The sequence below is a fragment of the Oenanthe melanoleuca genome, chromosome 3 (genome assembly GCF_029582105.1).
Source record: "Oenanthe melanoleuca isolate GR-GAL-2019-014 chromosome 3, OMel1.0, whole genome shotgun sequence".
Lineage (NCBI taxonomy): Eukaryota > Metazoa > Chordata > Aves > Passeriformes > Muscicapidae > Oenanthe > Oenanthe melanoleuca.
Window position 1 is genome coordinate 105,547,129 of NC_079336.1, and position 21,568 is coordinate 105,568,696.

The 21,568-nt window shown below is 38.3% G+C and overlaps 1 protein-coding gene across 1 annotated transcript in view; it reads left to right on the forward strand.

Moving 5' to 3' along the window:
• SOS1 (SOS Ras/Rac guanine nucleotide exchange factor 1) overlaps positions 1–21,568 on the forward strand; it is a 43,023-nt gene that overhangs the window by 10,223 nt on the left and 11,232 nt on the right. The window contains exons 3-10 of the mRNA XM_056487456.1: positions 1,140–1,271; positions 1,858–2,022; positions 3,414–3,623; positions 4,068–4,211; positions 5,961–6,071; positions 6,181–6,279; positions 16,909–17,036; positions 17,814–18,469. Of these exons, the coding sequence (XP_056343431.1) occupies positions 1,140–1,271; positions 1,858–2,022; positions 3,414–3,623; positions 4,068–4,211; positions 5,961–6,071; positions 6,181–6,279; positions 16,909–17,036; positions 17,814–18,469 (1,645 nt within the window). The remainder of the gene's footprint in view (positions 1–1,139; positions 1,272–1,857; positions 2,023–3,413; positions 3,624–4,067; positions 4,212–5,960; positions 6,072–6,180; positions 6,280–16,908; positions 17,037–17,813; positions 18,470–21,568) is intronic.

The following is a 21,568-nucleotide window of genomic DNA, read 5'->3' on the forward strand; positions in this document are numbered from 1 at the left end:
AGAGATGATCAGCCACCATTTACCCCCTTGGTGTTCATGCACAACGATGCTGTTTTTAATTATATGGTCAAACACATTTGGTTTTCCCCTGGGACGCCTTCATTGTTCAGTCAACAGATTAGGAGTGTGAATTGGTATTAGAGAGTGAATCAGCCTTTTTTTTTTTTTTGTAGGACCTCTGGGGGAAAAAAAAGCCTGCACTTTGAAAAGTTGGGTGTTACCTTTATAGAATAGTATTCTGTCACTTTTTTTTTGTTAGAAAGTTTTTGTTTGTGTACTTTTTCCTGTACCAGCTCTGTGTAAGTGGTCATTAAGTTCATCTTCCTCATTTCATGGTTACTCAAACAGGAGCCATATTTACGTAAGTGAGCACTCGCAACTGAAACAGTCAGTGGGAACTGTGGTCAGAAAAAATAAAATGTGGAGTCGTGTGAGAAAATAAATTTCTGGCATCTGTGGATACTAGGGCTACAAAAAAAATGGTGAAGCTTTTGAACCTCCAGAGACCTGTGTATAAGTTCCAGCAAGAGAATTGCTTAGTTCATGGGAGTGTGCAGGTGTCCTCAGGCACTGCTGGAAGGAGTAAATAAACTGGGCCATGTCTGGCTCACCTGTAGACTGAAACTGGTTTAGAATATGTGGGTGCTGTTGGATATTTTCTTTTCCTGTTATGTTTGTTGTCATCATCAGAGCAGTTTGCGTGTGTCCAGACTGGACCATGGGCTGATCAGTAAAGTAAAACAGAAAGCTTGTTATCATTTCATTCAGTGACCATCCTGTACAGGGAATAAAGTGCTAGGAGAAAATGTAGTCAGGTATTCAAATGCTGAGGTACTAGGTGTGGGCACAAGGGGAGCAAACTGTGCCTTCAATTGCAGCTTAATTCTTAAATTTTGAGCACTAGATAATTCTAGATAATTCTCTGATAATGATACCCTGAAACAGCCTTCTGAATGTGGTAAGCAGCATGTACAAAAATGATAACATTTACACATTTTGTGTAAGCTTTTATAGTTGAACTACAAATATTAGCAACCATTTCTTTGTTAAGTAATAGAAAGCAGTTTGATAACACAGTTACATTGCTGAGATCATTCAGATGGTGCATTTACCCCTTGATCATGTTTTCTTGTCTTAAGGATCGCGTTCAAAAAAGTTTTCCCCATCCTATTGATAAGTGGGCAATAGCTGATGCCCAGTCTGCTATTGAGAAGAGGAAACGAAGGAATCCGTTATCTCTTCCAGTAGAAAAAATCCATCCCTTGTTAAAGGTAAGCAGTGATGGAATCTTACTTTCAGAATGCAATTAGAGGTCAGCCCCTTTGTTTCATGTAATGCGTGCTGCCTGAACTGTGAACTAAAAGAATTAAGAATACCTGTGTTTGTTGCATAGTTCCAAGTGTTCTGGTTAATGGAATGTATTTATTTGTGAGTGAAAAATCACTCCGTTCTCCTTTGGACAAACAAGGCCAAAAACTCATTGTATAAGTTTGATTGTCTGTGTTTAATTTTCCATTACTAAGAAAAGACTCAAGAAGCTCATGCAAATAGCCCTTAATGTTTAAGTGGAGTTTTTGGGACAATTAGTTGGCTCTTGGCACTTCCATATTTCATAGAGCAGCATCTCCAATGGCACTGTTTCTTCTCTAGGCCAACACACTCCTGTGTTTCTGTTTCTAAAATAGGCTGTGTATATGTGGTGAATCTTTATTAAGCGGGGTCTTAATCTTACTTAACTGGTTTGAGTTGTAATCTAGAGTGTCTGGTTTGAGTTGTAATCTAGAGTGTCTGTTTCATCAGCTGAGTAACAGAGAAATGCTTTTTTTTTTTTTTTTTTTTTTTTTTTTCACTTTTCAGGAAGTTCTAGGCTACAAAATTGACCACCAAGTGTCTGTTTACATAGTAGCAGTATTAGAATACATTTCTGCAGACATCTTAAAACTGGTTGGGAATTACGTGCGGAATATAAGGCATTATGAGATTACAAAACAAGATATTAAAGTAGCAATGTGTGCTGATAAGGTAAGCTCAACTCTGGTTTGTCAGGTTAACAAATAACTGAAGCTGTAGGTAATTTTGAGAGAACAGTGTCTTTTTCTTAGTGAGTGCATGGAATGTTGTACCTTCTAGGAAGAAATTAGTGTCATAAAATATGTTTCCAGTAATGGAAAAACAACTACCAGAAAGCTGATTGAGCTTATAAAGGTCTTGTTCTTGTTAATACTTAAATCTCTCTTTCTCTTGATTGCACCTGCCTAGTGTCAGCATCATGTGAATACTTTAAAAATGACTGTGAAGCAGCACTAACTTAAGACTGTATTGCACGTAAAAAGTGGTGTTTCAGTGGGTCCAACAAAACCCCCATCTCCTTAGCATCTGAGCCCAGTCTTCCTCAGTAGTGAGATATGGGCCTGGTGAATAGAGCCTGGAATCTCCTAGCAGTGTTCTAGAACTGTATCTGTGAATGAAAGTTAGAAATGCTCCTTGAATACTGGGATTATTCTGCATTATTTCCTACAGAAGTGACATTCTGTCCCATCCGCAGAATTAGTTAGGATTCTCCTTTTAACACAAGTTCCACTGACTCTGAAACATTAATCACCTTCTGTTCCTAGAGCTTCAGAAGTCAGGCTTAATGCAGAATGTCCTGCATTTTTCTGCTTTTAGACTCATTGTAATTACTTCTGGCTCACACACCATATTTGGTTGGAAAGAAGTGTTCAGTGATCAACTTCTGTTGAGAACTTTAAATTACTGATTGCTTGCATTTGGTAAATCTTGCTTGGGTATGAATTGGGATCTCTGATAGTCAGGATGTTTAGAGTTCCTGTTGTCTGTGTAGTTCTGCAACAGGACTGGTTTCTGAAGCTGGTGCCCTTCCTCAGGGGTTCATTTTAATAAGAGAGCTCAGCAACTGGGCCGTGTACAGTCTGTGGGCAGTTCATTGCAGGTAGATCACAGGGTTCTGAGCATCATCAGCTGTGACTTCCTAAAAGAAAGCTAAAGCTGAAAAGCCAAAACACACACACCTTTTAACTTCAGGCAGTATTCAGAAACTTAGATTGTGTACTGCTGATTCAGAGCAGTAGAACACAGCTAAATGCTAATTGTTTTTATGTACTTCATCTTTTAAAATTGTAATTGGTTTTAGGACTGTGTTCTTGGAGAGATGCCTGGATTGGTCTAAGTGTCTGGGAGTCTTCAGAAATTGCCACTGCAAATAATGACTTGCAAATTCATAGCAATGGATATAGGTTTTGTAATGCTCAGCTGATTGCAGAATGATAATACATAAATCTTACTGCTGATCAGTCTGGTTTCATATTGAATAATGTGTTTTCTTTACTGGTAACTCACTGGTCAATCTCAAAAAAGGAGCTCTCTCTTTGTGGATTTCCCTCTCTGCTGCCTAGGTATTAATGGATATGTTCCATCAAGATGTAGAAGATTTAAGTGCACTAACATTATCAGATGAAGAACCCTCCACCTCAGGGGAGCAAACCTATTATGACCTAGTGAAGTCATTTATGGCAGAAGTTCGACAATATATAAGGGAACTGAATCTCATTATCAGAGTTTTTAGAGAGCCATATGCCTCCAACTCCAAACTGTTTTCATCTCATGTAAGTATTGTACAAACCACAAACACAAAAAGCACCTACTCTAATATCTGTAAATATAGATGGATAATTCTGGAAACTTAACTGTTGTTGAGTTTATTGTATCAGTAGTAGGGAAAGCACTTTTCTTGAGTTCTGAAATTTAAGTAGTAAAAGAGCACTTGCAGGTTTTGTGGGACTGTGGAAGAAACCTTCCCATTTACTTATGTTCACTTACAGGCCTGTAATTTTAAGATGTGTCACCATTCTTTGCCTTGTTTCAATAATGTACATTTTATACATTTATTTATATTCCTTTTTTTAAAAATACATTTTATGGTTCTATGTAAATCACAGAAAAAGTATATTATAAAATGCTTGTAAAATCTTGTCCTATTTAAGGAAGTTTTTGACTTTCACATCAGAACAGAATAACTTTGCACATTTGACTTTTGTCTTGTATTGCAGGATGTGGAAAATATATTTAGTCGTATATCAGACATCCATGAACTTAGTGTGAAGTTACTGGGTCATATAGAGGACACTGTTGAAATGACAGATGAAGGTAGTCCTCACCCACTAGTAGGCAGCTGTTTTGAAGATATGGCAGAGGTAAGAGAATGGGGTTGGGGATTTTGTTGTTTTGTTGTGGTTTTTTTTGCTATTCATATTTTAATACTTGCAGTTAGGTCTCTGTTCCAGCTGGATTTCTTCAATTTGAGATCTCTTCTTCCAACCCCACTGGGATGGAGGGACTGACCATTTTTTAAAGTGCTCTTATCTTTTTAGTCTCTAAATCTCAGCTTTTAGAGTGGTTGTTTAAAGTTCAGAGAGCAGAGGTGAAAAAGCCTCGACAACACTGATGAGAAGGTTCCTGTAAAACTAGAAACTGGTCAGCCTCTCCTCAGTCCCTGAGAAGACCAGCAAATCTTCCTGGACTTCACATCCAGCCATGTGAAGGACTAGAAGGCAAAAGCCAGCACAAATTTCCGAAGGACAAACTGTAGCTGTCCAGCTTGATGCTTCCAGAGTGATGGCTGTGTCCGTGGACAGAGGGAAGAGCAGTTATTATCTCTTATCTGAACTAAGCAAGGCCTTCAGCACAGTCTGTCATGGCATGGGTGAGATGCAGCCTAGCTGGTTGAATTGTAGAACATGGGCAGTTGGCTGAGCTGTCAGGCTTTTGAAGGATTGTTATCAGCATCACAAAGGTCACCTGGAGGCCAATGGTTATCAGTATTCATCAGGGTTTGATACTGTTTAATGTGTGCAGTGGTGTGTGGAAGGGGTTGGCAGGTGCTGCCAAATTGTGGGGTGACACACAGGAGGACAGAGTTGCTCTGCTGCTTGTGGGACCTGGCAGGCTGGAGAAAGGGACCTATGGGAGCCTCAGTTGAGTAAAGGCAAACATGAAATTCTGCACCTGGGGGCAAATGACCCCATGCAGTGTCTCAGCTGCCTAACTGAGGAGCAGCACTGCTTGCCAGGGCTGGCAGATTCCTGGAGATGGGATGTGAAGGCTAACTAGCTCCTGGGTTATATTAGGGAATGTGTAGCTGGCAGTTCCATGTAGAACTTGAGACCAAATCTGGCATACTGTGTCTGGTTTTTGGCTTTCTGGTACAGGATAGGTGAGATAGGCCTGTAGTGAAGGTTGCCATGATGATTAAAGAGTTGGAGCCCACGATACACAAAGAGGGTTGAGACTGCTGAGTTTGTTGGTTCTTTAAAAATCTGAAGTAGATCTTAGTGCTGTCTTTAGTTAACTGAAGGGAAGGTATGAGGATGGCCAAGGCAGATTCTTCGCAGTTGAGAATTGTCAGATGAGTGACAGAACATGAAAATAGCAAAAATATTGAAAGATTAATCCTGGTTAGATACTGGGAGGGGGAAGAATTTGCAGTGAAAACAATTGAACATTGGGATAGGCTACCCAGAGAGGTTTTGGTGCCTCTCTTCTTAGTGTTAGAACTCAACAGGATGAGAGACCCTGAGCATTCTCAGCCACTTTGACTGATGGATCTGTCTTTGGCCCTAAGGTGTTTGGCACTGCTTTGGACAAAGAATTGGACTACTTGACTTCCAGAGATCTCTTTTAGACTGATTTAATCCATGAGTCTGTGCACATAAAAGTATGGATTCTTCTCTATAAGTATTTTGGGAAAAATATGCAGAAAAGTCTCTCATATGTATGATACGTATTTTCCATAAGAAATATGGAAGTTTAGCTGTTAAATCAGTTTTGTAAACTGCTGGCATGCCTGCCCATGGCAGAGGGGTTGGAGCTAGAAGATCTTTAAGGTCCCTTCCAAGCCATTTTGGGTTTCTGTGACACTAAAATTATTCTGTACCTCTTTTTAGGAACTAGCATTTGATCCATATGAATCGTATGCACAAGATATTTTGCGACCTGGGTTTCATGATCATTTTCTAAGTCAATTATCAAAGCCAGGAGCAGCATTTTATTTACAGGTAACTTGCCTTTAAATAAGACATGTTGTTGATATTACTATTTTAATTACATTGCCTTGTTGCTTCAGTACTTGTGTTGTTTTATGACTGAAACTTATTTTGTTTCTAGTCAATAGGTGAAGGCTTTAAAGAAGCTGTTCAGTATGTTCTACCCCGGCTCCTCCTCGCCCCTGTTTACCATTGTCTTCATTATTTTGAACTGCTAAAAGTAAGAATGTTGTGTAAATTTGATGTTTTTGGGGGTTGGGAGGTTTTTTTCATGGTTCTCAGTGTTAGGTGAGAGCTTTGTGTGCTCAGTTAGGTGTAAAATGTTTCATTAGAATGTGAATAATACAACTATTGTGTTGAGAGAAAAGCAAGCTGTGTGCTCTGCAGGTGGACGCTATAATTAACTGAATATCAGCTGATAATAATTTCTGATGAATAATCAATCAGTCTAGAAAGCAGTAGAGATCTACACAACCATATTCTTCTAATGATTGTTTCAACAGTGCTAGGAGATGATGGCATATGGCTGTATTGCAGAAGATGTCCAAGCCTTTCTCAAGCTGTTACTTTGTAAATTTGAAATTACAGCAAGATTCTCCTTCAGACTTCATTTAATTTTAATAAAAGCTTCAGTGTTCTTGCAGTGCACATCCCGTGGGATTGTGAAGGTGATATCTTTCCTTCAAAGGGAAAGCTTGGTTAATATTTATACTGGACTGTTTGTAATTAGACCTTGCATTGATAGGGTAACAATAACATACACAGATAATAGCTGCAGAATGTTTTACTGGGTCACTTATCAGTATTGCATAATGATCTTAAAGGAGTGCAAAGCATTTTGAGGAAAACTTTCCAGTAGGATCTTCTTTTGGGCTTAATGGAAATTCATAAGGCATACAGTGTTCCAAACAACTATTTATGGAGATTGGGAGCAGAAGAAAAAAAAAAAAACAAAAAACCAAAAAAAACCAAAAAAAAACCACACTCCTAAAAACCAAAACAATTTTAAAGAAATCGGTTGTGTTTCCTTGAATGGTTGGTTGGTTGTCTTTGGCTAAACCAGTAGTTCATCTATGAACCTAAGTGTCTACAGTTGTAACTTCATTTTTACTGATTTAGATCTACATGTACACCTTTGGCATGTAGCATGTCTTGTATGACATGCTTTTTGAAAAATCTTGGGATATGTGCTTGATCTGTTTGCCTCATTCATGGGTTTGGTCTGCCTTCAGACATCTTTAAAATACTAAACATTTCCTTTCACGGCAGTCCATTGGAAGGGAGGTTTGACACAGCTTGTTTGCATTTTGTGTGATAAAGACCTGCACATAAACAGGGTGTATCTGCTCACGCTGTTATCACACAGTCTCAAAATGCAGTACTGAAGGCTTTGCATACTTCCATGTGAACATGGCACCATATTACCTAATGGACAAAGCATGAAGGATTAATGTTGTCTGACACCCAGCCACCCTGCCTTGCTTCTTGCCACTGGCAGTTTTAGGGGGGAAAGGAGAGCATGTGTGCTTATGAAACAGGGAGCAGCCCATGTTCACCTTTCATAGGGCAGACTGGAGTCTAAGCTGACCCCCTCCTCCACAGTTTATCAGTCTTTTTGTAGTCTCTGCTTTGTGAAGAATTCTTCTCACATTAATGCTCTACACACACAAACACACAGAACCCCTCTACCCTGTGTCAGTCTGATGTTGTTGGGCTGGATTTTATTTTGTATCTGATAATAACCTCCCAGGTTTCCTTCCTACTGTGTTGCTCATGGCACATTTTAGTTGGACACATGTCACTGTGGTCTGTCAGCACACACATATTATGTACACAAAATAGGCAGTGATGGATAATAGGTGCATATGAAGAGAGGTACCCATCTTTGGTGGCAACATCTTCAGCTGTCAGTGAGAACATCAGTGTGCACTTAGCATGTGAATCCCTGCCTCAAGTAGTCTTTGCTAGCACTAGCATGCTATTTTCTTCCTTATATCTGGAATCTTTGAACAGATTCCAGCTTGATTTTTATCTGCCACAGGATATTGGTGCAATTATTTAGCTGTATTGTCCTGACATTTCCACTGATACAAAGTTATATTGAATTCTCTTGTATGGTAAAAGGCCTGATTTAGTGATTGCAGGCATGTCTATGAATCATCAAGTTAAAAATGCTATGAAAATGAACCTGTGGTTATGAAGAGGCAAAATGTTGGCAAAGTAGCACGTGGAAGAAACATTTGATTTCTCTTGAATATAGATATGCCTAAGGATAGAGAGGTTAGCATTATATTACAGCTGTGTTGTATAATGTTGCATATTTTGAAGTAACCTATTTAAAGTGCATTTCAGTTACCTTCTAACTATGCAGACTACAAAAAAAAGTAAATTTCTGTTCACTAAGGGTTATCCTATTTAGAAACTAAAGCCCTCCTGAAGTTGGACATGGCACCAAGAATGCACAAATGCATATTCTATTTTTAGCTGAATCTTCTTGCTGCTACATTGTTGGGTAATTAGCATAGGACTAAGAGTTATGTGTTCTTTTATCCAACCTGAAAGTCCTCAAACTTTTGTATAGGAACTATATAAAATAGCAGCTTTGTGTGAAACTGCACTTTTCTGCAGATGTTTAGATAATAAATGAGCTTTTCTAAATCACAGAATTGTATCTATGACCTTCAGTAATTGAAGAAAGAGGTTTTCAAGACCTTTGAATTGAATTGGGCACTGTTTCAAGTGCTGCACATTTGGATGCATGTATAATGCTCTTGCATTGGGTGAATAGATTACTTTAAAGTTCTTTTTTTTTCCAAGTAGAAATGCTGGAAAGTATATATAAACTTTGCTAAGGTAAAACAGTATGTTCTGGGAAACAGGAGAACTTGAAAAGGATTTTGTGTGGTTGGGATTTTTTTAGGCCAAGTGCAGACTTGAGCCCCATGACATGAATGGTAACCTATATCCCTTCACTAATATATTTTAATTGGAATTCTATCTATAATGTACTAAAAATCTAAGGATGTTTTCATTTCACAGCAGCATTTACTGTGTTCTATTTATCTTTTTTTCAAACTTTGTTTTTAGATGATAAGTAACTTTTCAGGTTCTACTGACAGGCAGTTCAGCTCAAGTAGAAATCCTTCTCAGATCAACCTTTTTGTCTTCATCTTTCACCATGTTAATGGTAAAAATAAAAATTCTGGTTTGGTGAGGTCTTTCAAGATGATAACCTCTCTTTTTCCCAACCTGTTGGTATTAAATTTGCTGCATGTTGCTGAAGAAGGCACAAGGTAGTAAAGTGTTAGTTTAAGGGTAGAGTATCTTGAGCTTGATCCTAGGTTTCTTGCTATGCATTTTATTGGGCAGCACATCTCAAAGTATTTTGAGTTTTGACTTCCCTTTGATTCTCAGCCTTGTTTCACCCAGTGTTCCAGAGTGTAATAAATTAAGTGGATTTGGTTTGCAATCCCATCTGTAAATGGTGTAACCCAGCCAAGGGTGGAGAATCAGTCTTAATTAGTTGAACTTTGTCATCTGCAAAGGTTTTACAATATCTGCATATATAGATCATTGTCTCACAACACTGTCTGAACTGCTCGTCTTCAGTACAAGCATTGTGATGAACAGGTTCTGTTGTTTGAGTCAATCTGCCAAGTATCCTTTAATTACTGTTAAAACCAGTAAATCATGGATTTGAACTAGTTGTGAATTATTTTAAGAAAGTATTCACTTAATATCAGCACTTTACTTTCTAAAATCACTTATTCTTCAGTGCTTCTTTCCGAAGACAGTGTCTTGATGCACAATACCATTTGAAATAAAATAAAAAGCAGAAGTATTACTGTTTTACATATCTTTGTGTATGTAGCTGCAGATGTGGATGACTTTTTATATCCACTAGAGATAATGTGCAGTTCTAGGTCTTTGTGACAGATGAAGGTCTGTGTGTTAAAGGAGGTGTAGCTTGACCAAACTGTTACTGGTGTGTGATAAGGTGTTTCTTAGGAGAAGAAGCTGAAGTGATGTAAAATTTGGTCTGAAGTCTAAGAAGAGGTTTCCTAGAATATGACAGTAGGTAAAAAATCTGGGAAACTTCATATTGTTAAGCTAAGAAGACTTGTATTACAGCTGGAATGTTGTAAAGGTACAGAAGTTGTATCATGTGGTAGAAGCCACATGGAGTTGATACAGCCAGGTGAAATGAAGAAATGAGATTCTGTATTTATTTCTTGCTTGTGGGGTTTCATTGACAATATTTCTATTTCTTTTCTCCTTTAAGTGCTAGTGGGTATATGCCTTAAAGTAGTTATGTGTTCATCAGCCAAAAGGGAGAAGTTGATAGGGGAAAATAAAACTATTTCACGTGTGTGTGTGTGTATGTGTGTGCACTTTTCCCAGACAAAGTTATTGTTAATTGAACTAATTGGTCCTTAATTTTCCTTCTAGCTGTGGCACTTGTTGATGTATTTCCTGTGTTTGTATCAGGTGAATCTATGCACATGGATGTCACTTGATTTGTCAGTGATTTATGTCATCTATTGTGGAGTTATAATGGGGCTGCATGTTTTACTTTATAGGGTTTTTCTTTATACACAAGATGCATCTGGAATTTTGAGAAGCAGATGTCTCTTTCCAGGAAATTTTCTAATAATTTCCAATAATCTCCTTTCCTTTCCAAATAGGTACCTCTGAGAGTATTCTTTTTCTGTTATCCCTCTAAAATTGCTTTTCTGCAAAAACTGGATAAAAAAGTGAGTGTAAAATATTCCTTGTGACCGTTTGCCTTTCAGTCCTCAGTGGCACTTGAGCTGTGTCAATCAATCCTGCTGGACCTGTAACAACAAGTGCTGTACTTTGATCTGTTGAGGCAGGAGTAGGATGTCACAGGGCCAGACTTCTTTGGGAAGTCAAATGAAGCACGTCCTGAACTCCAGACTTACAACCTCACTTACGTGTTTAACCGTAGGGTTCCAAAGTCCTGTTTTCTAATCTATTTTCTAGAAACACCTGCATGGAGTTAGAACAGCTGTATTAATTCATCTGTTCCCACTTTTCAGTGGCTGCTGTTAGTGGTGGTGGGAGCTCTTCAGCTTCCATGGCAGCAGCTTGTGCTGAACACCCAAGGCCAAGCTCCCATGAAAGTGGATGGGTGTTACAGGAACTTGCACAAATTTTGATCCTTTTTTTCCCTGCTAAATAGAAGTTTTGAGAATCCATCGAGGACTGCATGTTAAGAAGCTTATTTTAGCTGGGATTTTCAACTCCTAGTTTTTGTGACTGTGGGAGTCATGATACAGTCTCTGATACACTTGTATTGCTGCATAATCTTTTAAAAGCAGTAATGTATTTCCCCATCCTCTACTCCTGCCACCTTCTGTACAAAAGGCAGATCCTTGGAGAGAGGTAGTGCAATGGTTGAGACTTCCATTTGCTTGGATCTCTTCACTGGAAATACTTCTGGATGTGGAGCTGTGGATTTAGTCCTACTGTTGGCTTTCTTTGTTTCTCTTGTAACAGTGGAGGTTTATGTTTTCTGACAATACTTAGAGATACTCAATGGAAATGGATGGAAATATGAAGGAAATAACAAACACAAGTGGAACAACAAACTCCATTCACAGTTTCTTCTTGTCATTTTTGCTGTTTTATTTCATTTCACCAGCTTTTTTTTTTACTCAACCACCAGAGTTCCTCTTAAAATCAACAGGGTTCTACCCTTGCTTCCCAGAATGATCTCTGAAATTGTGAATTCAGCTTATGTAGAGTTCTAACATTCATACATTTCTGTTCAAAAATTCATAAATTTCTGTCCAAACGTAGAGGTGTCATCCAGTGTTGCTTACAACCTTGCAAAGTTTTCTGGCAAAGATCAGGCTTGAATTGTGTCAAAGCAAAAAAATTGGATTTTAATCCAGTCTGGAATTACACAAGAGAAAGGGAAGATGTTTTCAAATTGCATTGTCTTTATTGATGAAAAATTTGGGGGAAGAAAATGGAAGACTTCAATTACAAGTGTGGAAACACATAGGTAAATATTCTGTGATATTTCAAATACTGAGCTAACTAAATGTTATGAACTAAATTATGAGTTTTGAATTTCTAATGTATTCTGCAGGTCTGCTAATAGTGATGAGACAAACCAAAGTGACAGTAAGAAAGAAGAGAGTTTCAGAGCATGAAGGCTCTGGAAGGATCTGTGTGAACTTGTACATTTGTTGCAGAAAGGTAATGATGCTGCTGTGGAGGAGACATCAGCATATGCAAAAAACCAAAATCCCATTATTTCTGAAAAATGCAGAGCAAATGGGTTTTCTGTACTTGGAGAAGTCAAGGCAATGTAGCCATTCCCACTATTGGAATGTAAAATGCCTAAGTGCTGCTAGTAGCCTACAAAAAGTCTTGAATGTTTAGGAAATAGTTTTGTGAGAACCTCAGAGAAGGCATTTGGAAAAAAGGCTTTGCTTTTCTATCCCTTCCTTGGTGAAGGAGATGCTGAGTTGTAATCTGACATCGATCACATCATTAATCCCTTCCAGCTGCAGAAACTGAGAGCAAATTTGCAGAAACTGAGAGCAAAATTGCACCTCTTCCTGCTGAGCAGCCACCAGGTGAAGCACTTAGCAGGGTGCCATAGCTCTGGAGCAAATCTGGTATATGGTCTGACAGACTGTACCCTTTATGGGAATGCTAATGGTAAATTGGACAGATAAGAAACCTGTTGTAGAAAACTTTGCATTGGTGACATGTCAGCTGACAGACTTGTGTAGTGTGTATTTCTGAGTGGGTCTTCCTGACTTTCCCTCAGTGCCCATCCTGATTTTCAAAATGGCACTTCAGAGTAGTGTAATTGAATTTTAAAATATAATTATTTTAATTTCACACATACACACACATACGCACACTCTTCCCAAATATGAACATTCACATCGAGTAATCAAAGTAGCAATTCCTTAAATTCACATATTTGTTTAGCCCAAAGATTTTTACATTTTTGGGCTCGGGTGACATTTGATGTACTTGAATTTTCAAAGTGTATTTAGGATCTATTTTAAGTCACATAGTAAAGAGGTGAAGGAACAAGGAATCTTGTACTAAAAGTTTAAATGCTTTTTGTTTTCCTCTGTTTTGATGCTTTACTGTATGCTTCCCAATGGGTTGATCATATTTTATATTGTGAGTTAAGCTTAATGTGAATTAAAAGATGAGGGCCTTTTAGCTTCTGGTTCTTTTAAAATGTACTTCCAAGAGAATGCTGAAGGCTTTTTGTAACTAATTATCTGATAGCTGGGGTTTGATATTTGACATGTGCTATTTTATGTAACTTTTAAAAATTAAACTGAGAAGGCATAATTAAACTTTGAGTGGAGAAAAGGTTTTTATCATTTCTTCAGTAAGATATTGAGTTCTGTTCCATTGTCAATGCAACTAACATTCCTGCTGTAATGTAGATCTAAATAAACAGATAACTGTATGAATATTTTTACTTTGCTGTGCTCAAGATTGTCTGAGTTTATATGAAAACACAATGACTTTTTAAATTTCAGTGCATTGGAGCTGTTTATGTATGTTCAGGAATATGGCCTGTGGAGTTTACTTCAAAGTTTAAGTGTGAGGTTCTTTTTCGTCTGCTAGCATTTTCCAGAAGTGCGTAGTGTTCCCTGCCAGTGTTCCCTCCATTTACTGTTCCAGATGATTTCTTGATGCTTTCTAAAAACTAAAGTTTCTAGATATGAGAACACTTTCTTTTGTCCCCAGTACACTGCTGCTTTGGACTGAGTTTTTTTGTAGGAATTGCAAAAAGTCAGAGAGTGCTCTCAGGTATCTCTGTGCTCTTGAGCCACCTTCCAGGTTTGGTTTATGGCGAAGTGCCAGCAGACCTGCCTGCTTTGGTCAGAGAAGAAACCCTCTTGGTTTTTATGCTAGATTACAAAATAGCTCTTTCTTCTGTGTATTGAAGCTGTGGTCTTGATTCCCAGAGGAATTGGGGAACTTGCAGTTCACAGTTTTCAGTGGTTAGACTTAATCTTCTGAGAAGACAGAAGTCTAGGTTGTGATGCAAACCCTAAAGCACAAGATTTCATATTTGTTGTGACACCTGCTGGTGTGGTTGTATCTGCATGTTCTCATTTCTATTTTCTACCAGTGTATTTCCAGAGAGATGCTTCTCTGACAGCGTAAGAGGTCGACTACCACAATGTAATTGTGCACTGCATGAGAAGGATTTCTATTCTATTCTGTATCTTTGGAATTTATAAATGTGTAATCCTTGTGGTATTCAGCAGGTAGAACAAAATACCTTGTCTTCCACTTCTTGGTGTCTCTTCAGAACTTGTGGCCTAGAACGTAGAGTACTTTCTTTTTATTGGAGACTTCCCTAGCAGTCTATTTTCCAAGTTTGTTTTCCTTGAGTGAACAGGGTCTTGTGCCTGCAGTCAATCTCTATAATACTGCTGATAATCAGAAGTCTGCACTTCCTTCACATAATATTATAATGCTTTTTTATTATGCAGTGCACTTTCTGTTTAAATGAAAAGCAAACAAACAACCCCAAAACAAACCCCACCACCATCACTTACTTAGCATCTCCCTGGTTTGTTCATTAGGGGGCACTGCACAGCTGTAAAAGAATAGTGGGATTTTCAGAGAAACTGTCTGGGTGCTTTCCAATGATGCCATTTTACTTTCCACTTTTTCCAAACTGTCCAGGGGCAGTGTAAGATGAAATCGTTGCTGTAATTTACACTGAGTTCTGTCTAAATCTGGTTTTGGTAATTGTACAGCACCAGGCTGGAATATAAATTTCCAAATTCCTGTGTCCAGAGAAGTGTCTTCACAGTAATTCAGAATACTGCCTGATTTGCCATTCTGGTGTTACACAGAAGAAGACACACATTTCTGCACAGCACTTTCTGAATGTTAAACCTGGAGCACAATTACACTCACTGGATTTTGACTTAGTTTCTGTTTACCATTGGAATAGGATTACTCCCAATGGATCCTGTTGGGAAAGTATTATCTGCTCTCTCCATATGCAAATACGTATTTTGCTTTGGGATATGGGTGAATACCAACATTTTTGCAACTGTAGAGAGGTTGCTGTAGAAGGCAACATAAGAGCAGAATGCTTTGCAGTAATGAATATTAATTTCTAGTTTGTTTCTGAAGAGATTGTACAGAATACTGTAGGACCTAGTAAGGCTTATTTTCAAGGAGACCAGGCTTAAACAATCTCTTCCTCTGCTGAAGAGTTGCAACCCAGAAATTACAGGAAATCCAGCCAGATCTTTTATGGAAGGTTGTAAAAAGGCAGTACACAAGGCAGAGATCTTCTCTGAATGCTTGTGTAGGAAGAATGAAACATCTTAGAGGTAGTTACAGCTTTTTCAAAGCTTTCTTTCATGACTTCTGCCACTGGTGCTGTACCTGCCTCATTGGTCTGAAATCCTCTCTGAAGCCAAATCTGCAAAACTGAAGCAAAGGGGAGATGATACCTCCACTAAATCTGGAGAGTAGAGGAATGTGAGGAGGGGACTCTGTTCCTTCTTGTATGACACCATCTCTCTAAGATCTTCTGGGGAGTAATGTTTGTTGTGGTGCATTCTCAGACCTATTTCAGTGGTTGTTACACAAGTGGGCTCTCACACCTAATGCTGCTTAGGTTGAGCGTACGACATGACATGAACCAAAGCTGCCTAGAATTAACTTTGTGGTCATCCTTATGGCTAAAAACACAAATAAAGTAGTCTTTGGCATTGACAGCTGTTGCACTGAATGTTTAGTTAGGGAAAAAATTAATGCTGTTCTCTGACTTGTTAAAATATCAAATATGAGTATGTTGGATCTTGGAGGACAATACTTATATTTTACACTGGAATCAAACAATACAATTGTACTTTTTCCAAGGGTGTCTCATTCTGGTTTGTGCCGACCTTCATTTCATTTCTAGCACCAAAACAAATCCTTCGATTCTGTGGAGCTAATTCTTGGTGTGTGATGGTCTGAAATGCTTGTCTCTTAATAATTCTGCATATATTATTTCAGTTTGATATCTAAGCCACAGCTGTAGTCACCTATTTTTTCACTCATGTGAAACATTTTAATGCTTAAATGAAGATCTGAGATGAAAATCTTCAATTTAAGCAGTCTTGGACATGAAAGGTCTTATTTTAAGAAATTTACCTGCCATAACAATAGTTAGATACAAAATATTAGTGTTAACTCTTCTCATCCAGTTTTAGTTTAGTTTTTAGATTCAAACCTCTTTGTGGCTGTGGGCAACTTGATCTGTGTTGGCTCTGCACTTGTGCTGGAGGTTGGCTGAGATAATCTCCAAGGTCCCCTTCAACCTGATTTATTAATTAGACTGTTATTTGTGAGATGAGAGCCCTTGTAATCTTCTGGTTTTAAGTGTGATGAAGGAATTCTGCTTGAGTTTGGGTCCAGCTTGCCTGTTACAGGATGTTTACAGGCTGATCTTGTCCTGTCGTATGGTGTGTATGGGAATCTCCTTCCTTGCTTGTTCTTCTTAAGATTTAACACCTGAAATGGGTTCCATTAAGGAGCTGTAAGGTAAATCAGACCAATTTGAGATAAATACTTCATGTCTGAGTTTGTTTATATCTGTGGGGCCTTAGTGACTGTGCTGTATTTTAGTGAGATTAAGCTCTTAGCAGAGAGTTGTCTTTCACCTGTGTCAGTAACACACCTGGTTATTACCATTAACTTTTATAACAAGCAGGAGCATGGAAAATCAGCAGATGGTTAGATTTCTTCTTCCTGGGTCAAACTTCTGTATTTGCACATACCAAAATGCTTGTAACACTTCCTTTACTTTTAATATTCACAGCAATTGGAAGAAAAAAGTGAGGATGAAGAGGATAAGGAGTGCTTGAAGCAAGCAATAACTGCCCTGCTAAATCTTCAAAGCAGTATGGAACGGATATGCTCCAAAAGCCTTGCAAAACGAAGGCTTAGGTAAACGTTTCCGGTTTTTCTGCTCTCTGCTCTTAATGCTTTGCTATAAATCCAGGGCTCCCGGTTTCCTCTTTTAGTAAACAATGAACAAAATAGTTTGTGACAAGCCTGCATTTTCAGAGGAAGTGACATCAAAGCCAAGATAATTTGTTATTGTTTTAAAACAGTTCTAATTTCTATGTGTCCTTGCAAACTGGTAGTTGAGGCGTTCTGAGAATTCACTGGTAAGTAGAAAGTTAGAGCGTTGGTGGGTTAATTGTGCTCAGATAATAAATATCCACCTAAAAATACTCTACAAGTACCTTTCTGTATGGTTAGAAGAGAATGTTCTTGATTTTGAAACTACTCTTAAAATTGTTTCAATATTTTCTTTGCCAGACAAGTTTTGTGCTGCCAAGGGTGGTCTTTAGGCTTGAACAGCTTTTAACAGCTTATTTTTTTCTGACTGTACTTGTTTCAAATTAATGCCATCTAAAATTGTTCTGTTGGTCATGGAAGTGAGTGGCTTGTTGGGCTAGGAAGCACTCCCAGCTTGCTTGCCTCTGGTTGCTTGTGTTTAGGCAAAACATCTATTCCTGAAGATAAGTACGAAGTTTATCAAATGGGATACTTTAGTCAAGCCTTTGCAATGGTGCTGATACTGCATGATGAAATTGTATTCTCAATGGAGTCCTCACTTCTCAGAAGGATGATCTGGTGTTTTTGTGTTAGTAGTGGTTGTGTTCTTTTAAATACATGTGTACTAATAGGCTGCCTTTCTCCCATCCTCCACTGAAGTGAATCTGCATGCCGGTTCTATACTCAGCAGATGAAGGGGAAGCAGCTGGCAATTAAGAAAATGAATGAAATCCAGAAAAATATCGATGGTTGGGAGGGTAAAGACATTGGACAGTGCTGTAATGAGTTCATCATGGAAGGAACACTCACACGTGTAGGAGCAAAGCACGAGCGACACATATTCCTGTTTGATGGCTTGATGATTTGCTGTAAGTCAAATCATGGCCAGCCAAGACTTCCTGGTGCTAGCAATGCAGAATATCGACTCAAGGAGAAGTTCTTCATGCGGAAGGTACAAATCAATGATAAAGATGACACTAATGAGTATAGACATGCTTTTGAAATCATCTTAAAAGATGAGAACAGTGTTATTTTTGCTGCTAAATCAGCTGAAGAGAAAAACAACTGGATGGCAGCATTGATATCTTTGCAATATAGAAGCACGCTGGAAAGGATGTTGGATGTAACAATGTTGCAGGAAGAAAAGGAGGAACAGATGAGATTTCCAAATCCTGAGCTTTATAGATTTGCAGAACCCGACTCTGAAGAGAATATTGTGTTTGAAGAAAACATGCAGCCTAAATCTGGAATCCCCATCATCAAAGCAGGAACTGTTGTGAAGCTCATTGAGAGGCTGACTTACCACATGTATGCAGGTGAGGCACTTGGTTTGTGCAGCCAAAACTCAAGGTAGTAACTCCTTCATGCTTCTCTTCCTGTGTTAAATACATGCAGCAAAATACATAAAGTGAGTAAAAAGTGAATATGTTTACTAGTTCACATGGGATATTAGATGTGCTTAAGATTGTGCAAGGGATAGCGGTGGGGGCCTGCAGTAATTGAGCTCTAGACAATATTTTTTCCTTTGTGCCCCAGGCTACAAGAACTGCCTTCCCTCCAGACTTGTAAAGTTGGATGACACAGGAAGGGCCAGCATTGTGGGATAGAATTATGGGCCCAGTGCTTTAAGTTCAGGATTGTACTCTGTCAACTGTTACCTGTGTCCATGCTGGCATGCTATGGAAAGACCAATATCAACTTACAGATGCAGTCACTTGCATAGTTTGGCCTGAAAACTTTGCCTTAATCAGAACTTCAGTGAGGATTTGATTTAAGGACTTTAGACTTAGTGTTTCTGTTTGTGTTGAAGACAGATTAAAGACATTTATGAGGTTGTCCAGGCTGACCTCAGTGTGTGGGGTTCTTCTAGATAGTAACCTAGGATTTTCATAGGCTGTGCTGCAAAGCATGGGCTTGTGTTTGGGGTTTGGATTTCTTTTTTCTCTGGTTCTATATGTATGTCAGTTATTCTGAAACTTCATGCATCTTGGTATTAGTGCTTTTCATATTGAATGATTTTTTTTTCTTCTTTTTTACACTCATAATTCTTGTAGATTGTTCTTCTTCTAGCTCAGTCCTAGATACCTTGCATAGATCAGGAATATTTGTTTGAAAGAAATGAGGAGTAAGCAGCATATACTTTCTGTAGTTTAGTACTCTGTTTACTTTTAAAAATACTTATATCTCTTTGCTCCATTACTATTCTTACTCTTCTTTTAATTTCCTTGAATTTTCCTAACATTTACCAGAAAGCCAAATACAATATTGTGCCGGCAGTTTTTACCTGAGCAGCTTTGTACCTGTCTTCATTTTCTTGTAACTTTATAAACTTCTAGCTCTTGGCTTTGAATTTTATAGGTATGATTTATGACATAATTTTATGGTCTAGAAAGTTAAAATCAAACAACTCAGCCTTAGAGAAAGGAAGACACTTTTCTATTATTATTTATAAATCTAGCATTGTCTTTGCTAAAGAATTAGCAAAAACTATTGTATGAGAAAACTGAGAATATAGTTGCTGAGAAATGGCCTGAAAGACTTGGACCAAAAGGATAAAAATAGTTGTCTTGTAATGTATTTAGCCAGTCTTTGTTGCCTTAAACATCTCAGTAGACATCTTAATGGTGTTGCATTGCTATATTGTGCATAATTTCTCAACACTCTTATCCTTATACCTTCTGTTTTATAATTGGTTATCTGTAAGGAAAAACATCATTGTTATCACCATTCTGAGCAGTCTTTTCCAGGGCAGCAAAGAAATAAGAGATAGAGTGATTCAGCCAAAAATGCTCTGTTGTACAGGAAACTTGGTCCATTTGTGATGTAAATCATTCAGGGTTTTGCTGCATCTTGTGAGTAGGGCAGAGTATCAGGTTAGCTCTTTCACACGTGTCAGCTGAGTTCAAGGCTTCTCCTCTGCTTGGAGACCTGGCAAGATGAGTGTTCTGGTGACATGTAATCAAACAGCTACAGACTGTAGAAATGCTTTTCTTGTCCCACACAGGATTGTGCATGTGTGATGGTAATCTTAAAAGTCTTTATTTGCTTTATATTCAGATGCCAGAACAGAAAGTGTTGGCCTTTCTGAGGCAGTCTTTATGAAATTCAGTGTGACTGCTTATGGCAGCCCTTGATCTGACAGTCTAAAGACAGTATAAAGCTGTGACTTTTCTCTAGGTTTTTATCTTTGTAGGTCAAGTGGTGTAAGAAATAATTACAGATAGGCTTGCAAAGGTCATACGAGTTTGTTGCAGTTTAGTCAGTTGCTGTAGTCAAATCAGGTCTCAATTTTTTGATGATCCATACAGTCCACCTCATTTGTAGATATGGGTATCGGACCTTTTATTTGTCAACCCTCACCCCCTTGACAAATGATAAATTATTTTATCAGCCAGAATTTCTTTGCTGTGCAATAGGGACAGCTCTAAGGAAACAATTCTGCCAGGGGTGGGAGGCATCCAGCCACTGCAACAGCTCAGACAGGGAGACAGCGCTGATGGCCACCTGGTCACAAAGTGTGGCAGACTGTCCAAACTATCCTGTGGTGGAGTAACAAAACAGGGAGAAATCTCCTCTGCAAAAACAACTTTCCATGTATTTTTACATGAGAGAAGTTGCTCTGCAATTGAAAGTTCAGGTTCTGACCCTATTTGCATATTCTGGTGGGTTTTCCTTGTTTTAATGTGTTTCTGCATTCATTCTCTCCTCTTGCCTGATTCTTGTTTAAAAGCAGCTGGGTTAGGTGGTACCAACACTTTAAAGTCATGGCATTTTTTTTTTATCTATAGGGCAGCACTCTTCTATTTTTAAAGCTTTGATATGTTAAGAGTGCTTGTGCGTCATCATAGTGTCCGTTTCCTTTCTTAAGGAATTCAAGAGTGATTATTTATAAATCCTCGTAGAACAGTTATTGTTCTTTTTTAGCTTTCAAATTGGCTGCATTGAAGAGAGAATTATCACATGAGCAGACATCCTGGCTAACTGGTGGTATCTGTATTCTTTTAACACTTACTCATATATTGTACACTATTTTGAGTCACAGTCATTGCTAACAAGATAACAGAGTTAGATTTGATTTTCTGATATACTTCATTTGAAATTCAATATGTATTGTGGATTTATATGTTGAGCCTACCTGTTAATAACAATATCTATGACTCAGAGCAATGACCTTCTTTGGGAAAGAGTATTGGAGTTCTGCCTTTGAAAATAATTTTGGACTGTACAGTTTCAAGGACTGGTGGGAGAGGGATTGTGATTATAAAAATGGAGTAATGAAAGACATGTGACATGTTTAAGAAATCAGAATTATCATGCAAAAAATTTGCAAGGAAATGCTGTATTACATGGCACAGTTAAGGTGTGCAGCACATCACTGTGCAGTAAACTGTTGTCCAAATGACCAACTCAGTGGG